Consider the following 2815-nt stretch of genomic DNA (forward strand, 5'->3'; position numbering starts at 1 on the left):
CCCCCGCTTCTTCCGGAAAGCCTCTGTCCTTCCTGAGCAGACTCACTCTATCACAGCGCCCCTGTGAGGACAGAGTAGAACTGCCCCTGCTGACAGCTCTGACTCTGTGCCAGCAGAAAGCCTCATTGTTCTCCCACGGAGGGGCCGGTGGTTTGGAACTACCGACCCTGGGGTTAGCAGAACAATGGCATAACCACTACACCACCAGGGCTCCTCTTGGTGAGCAGAGTAAGGCTGAAATACTCCGAGGGCCCTGAAGGAGGGGTCACAGTCCGAGGCAGCCACTCACCCCCAAATGCCCAGCTGGGAAGAGCGAGCAGCCATCTGCTGGGCACTCACTACAATTGGGGCAGTGATTCTCCACCCTCCTAATGCCGCAACCCTTTAATATAGTTCCTCGTGTTGTGGTGACCCCCCTACGTGTGTATCTGCATGTGGGCGGACCTTCCTGGAGAGGGATTGAGGAGCGCTGTGCCGATTCCTAAGACCATCAGAAATATGGTCTTAGGCGACCCCTGTGGAAGGGAAGTTGGACCCCGAAAGGGGACAAGACCCCCAGGCGGAGAACCGCTGATGTGGGGCCTGCAGCTGGAGAAATGAAGTGCGTAACAGCTGCCGCCCAGAGGCTACCCAGAGCCCAGGCTGGTTGTCGCCGTTGTTCAGCTGGGGCCTGCTCACCCGCTCCCTTGCTCGCTTACTCAGGCAGAAGACAAAGAATGAAAGTCTGGGGTGACGTCAAAAGCCCTCTGGGCACAAATCTAATAGGATGCATGTGGGACCAGCAGCTCCTTCCCGGCTGCACCCCACCTGCATACCTGTCCTTGCCGCTCCCGTTCTTGAGGTTCACGTCTGTGCCGTTTGAAATGAGGATTTTGACAAGCCTGGAGGAGACACGTTTAGAGGAGGTGTGGGTCCATGAGGGTGCACGACACTGACTGATGGACCCTACGCATTGAGGCTTTCTTTTCCCCAAGGCAGGCTGGTCTGGAGACAGGCGAAGGTCAGCATGCCAGCCAACCAGTGTGCTTCTGTAAGTGAGAGGGCCTTCAGCACGCCTGCTCTGGGGGGAGAGGGGGGTATCTGTGTAGATCTATATGCTAATGTTTGCCAGCAACATGCAAGGAAAATAAAATAAGCATTGAGGGCACCGCAGTGGAAGTGGTCGGCAAACAAAGGGAAAGGCGAGGGTTCTTTGCAAAAGCGATGGTGCCTCTGGCACACACAGTGGGGTCCTCACCCTGCACAGGCAGCTCAGAGGTTAAGAACACACGCGGCTGTAAGCAATCAACTGGACCACCAAACGATCCAGTCTCATCGACACCACCCCGTCTTAGATCTGAAGAGAGCAGCATGGAAACATTCTTCAAGAGGATTTAGAAATTGAAATATAGAAGGAGTTGGAAAATAAGGTGTGTACATTTGTGTTTTCTAATGGGCAAAATGCTCTTGACCTGACCACCTTGGAGAGCCTGGCCTCGGGCCACAGCCGTCTGCACAGACTCCCTGTGCGGGGCAGTTACAGCGAGACACTACCTACAACCTCCTTCAGAGCAGACAGAGGGGGACAGGTGTCAGAGATCAGCGTGGAAGCCTGAGGTAGGCATGCAGGAAGAGGAAGTATCAAAGCAGCTTTGGAGCGAAGATTAGAAGAGAGTCCATTAGCACATGAACCCTACAGAGTACGATTTGGGTTTCAAAGGGGGGGGGGGAATCCACTACAAACCACCACCTCTGTGAGCAAAAGTAGGCCATTAGAATCTTAGAGACCAACCTCCTGTTCACCCCGCACCCCCTTTCTTCTCAAAGGTCATGCTGCTGCGGATTCCCCTTCTAAGGACAGGGACTGAGAAGGTGGGTGGAGGTGCCCAAGTGCAAAACCTAAACTTGAGGGAGGACAACATTTTAAAGATACAACACAAACATGGGACACGGTGTAATAAAGGAAGATAAGACAAACGTTCAGGCTTAATGAGACGCATTAATGAGACTGATAGTTTAGCAATCCACCTGGGAAGTTTGTCTGCTAGAATTCGTATCTACCTCCCCTTTTTAACAAAGCAATCCAAATTCCAATAGCCAGTTTTCCTAGGAGATAGAAACTATGTTGCCGCATCACTAGCTACCTCCATAAGGTAGATAATTCATTATACAGTGGCCCATGCTCTCCTTTGGGATTTTTCTTTCTTTAAGCAGGGGGTTGGGGGAAGACAGGCAGAGTAGGAAGCTGGACTCCCCCACGGCCCTTGCGCTTCCCAGCCCAACCTGAGCCTCTGGGAGGAGCGAGGTGGGACCGCCTGCATGGGAGGAGCAAGGCAAGAGCAGTACCTGGTGTATCCTTTCTGGGCAGCGACCATCAGTGCGGTGAAGCCGAGCTTGTTGGGCACATCGACCTTCACGTTGCTGAAGGAACCAGAGGAGAGAAATGGGTGTGCCCCCTGCCTCCCGGGGCTCCAGGAGGAACAGGGCACGCTGGCTGGGCACCAGTAGCTATGATGGTTCCTTTTGCCAAAACTCCCTACTTATTCTGGGCCATTAAGTTTGTATGGTCTCAGACTGCCTAGCCTAATATTTTAAGAGTTTCCAAGGTACAAGAATAGAAGAGCAAATTGCTATAATTTCACTAGAAATAGGCCCTTCTCCCTTCAGCTCAAAGCCATTACGCGATGCAACAGAGCCCCCCAGGCAGAGTGCGGCAGCTTCTCAGCCAGCCCCTCATTTTTCCCTTGGAATCCCACCCCACGTCCTCGGCAGAAAGTGATGCCCCGTGGAGGAAGGAACAGAGCTCCCGAGCTCCCTGTGGAAGTTCCCACTGTGG

At 53.4% G+C, this 2815-nt stretch overlaps 1 protein-coding gene across 1 annotated transcript in view; it reads right to left on the reverse strand.

Annotated features, from left to right (window-relative positions):
• The window catches only part of FANK1 (fibronectin type III and ankyrin repeat domains 1), a 20370-nt gene that overhangs the window by 4881 nt on the left and 12674 nt on the right, over positions 1-2815 (reverse strand). The window contains exons 5-6 of the mRNA XM_004701238.2: positions 2326-2400; positions 816-881 (exon numbers count right to left, since the gene is read on the reverse strand). Coding sequence (XP_004701295.1) covers positions 816-881; positions 2326-2400 — 141 coding nt within the window. The remainder of the gene's footprint in view (positions 1-815; positions 882-2325; positions 2401-2815) is intronic.

Source organism: Echinops telfairi, unplaced genomic scaffold, assembly GCF_000313985.2.
Source record: "Echinops telfairi isolate 266 unplaced genomic scaffold, ASM31398v2 ScPeMD7_70;HRSCAF=299, whole genome shotgun sequence".
NCBI classification, from domain to species: Eukaryota; Metazoa; Chordata; class Mammalia; order Afrosoricida; family Tenrecidae; genus Echinops; species Echinops telfairi.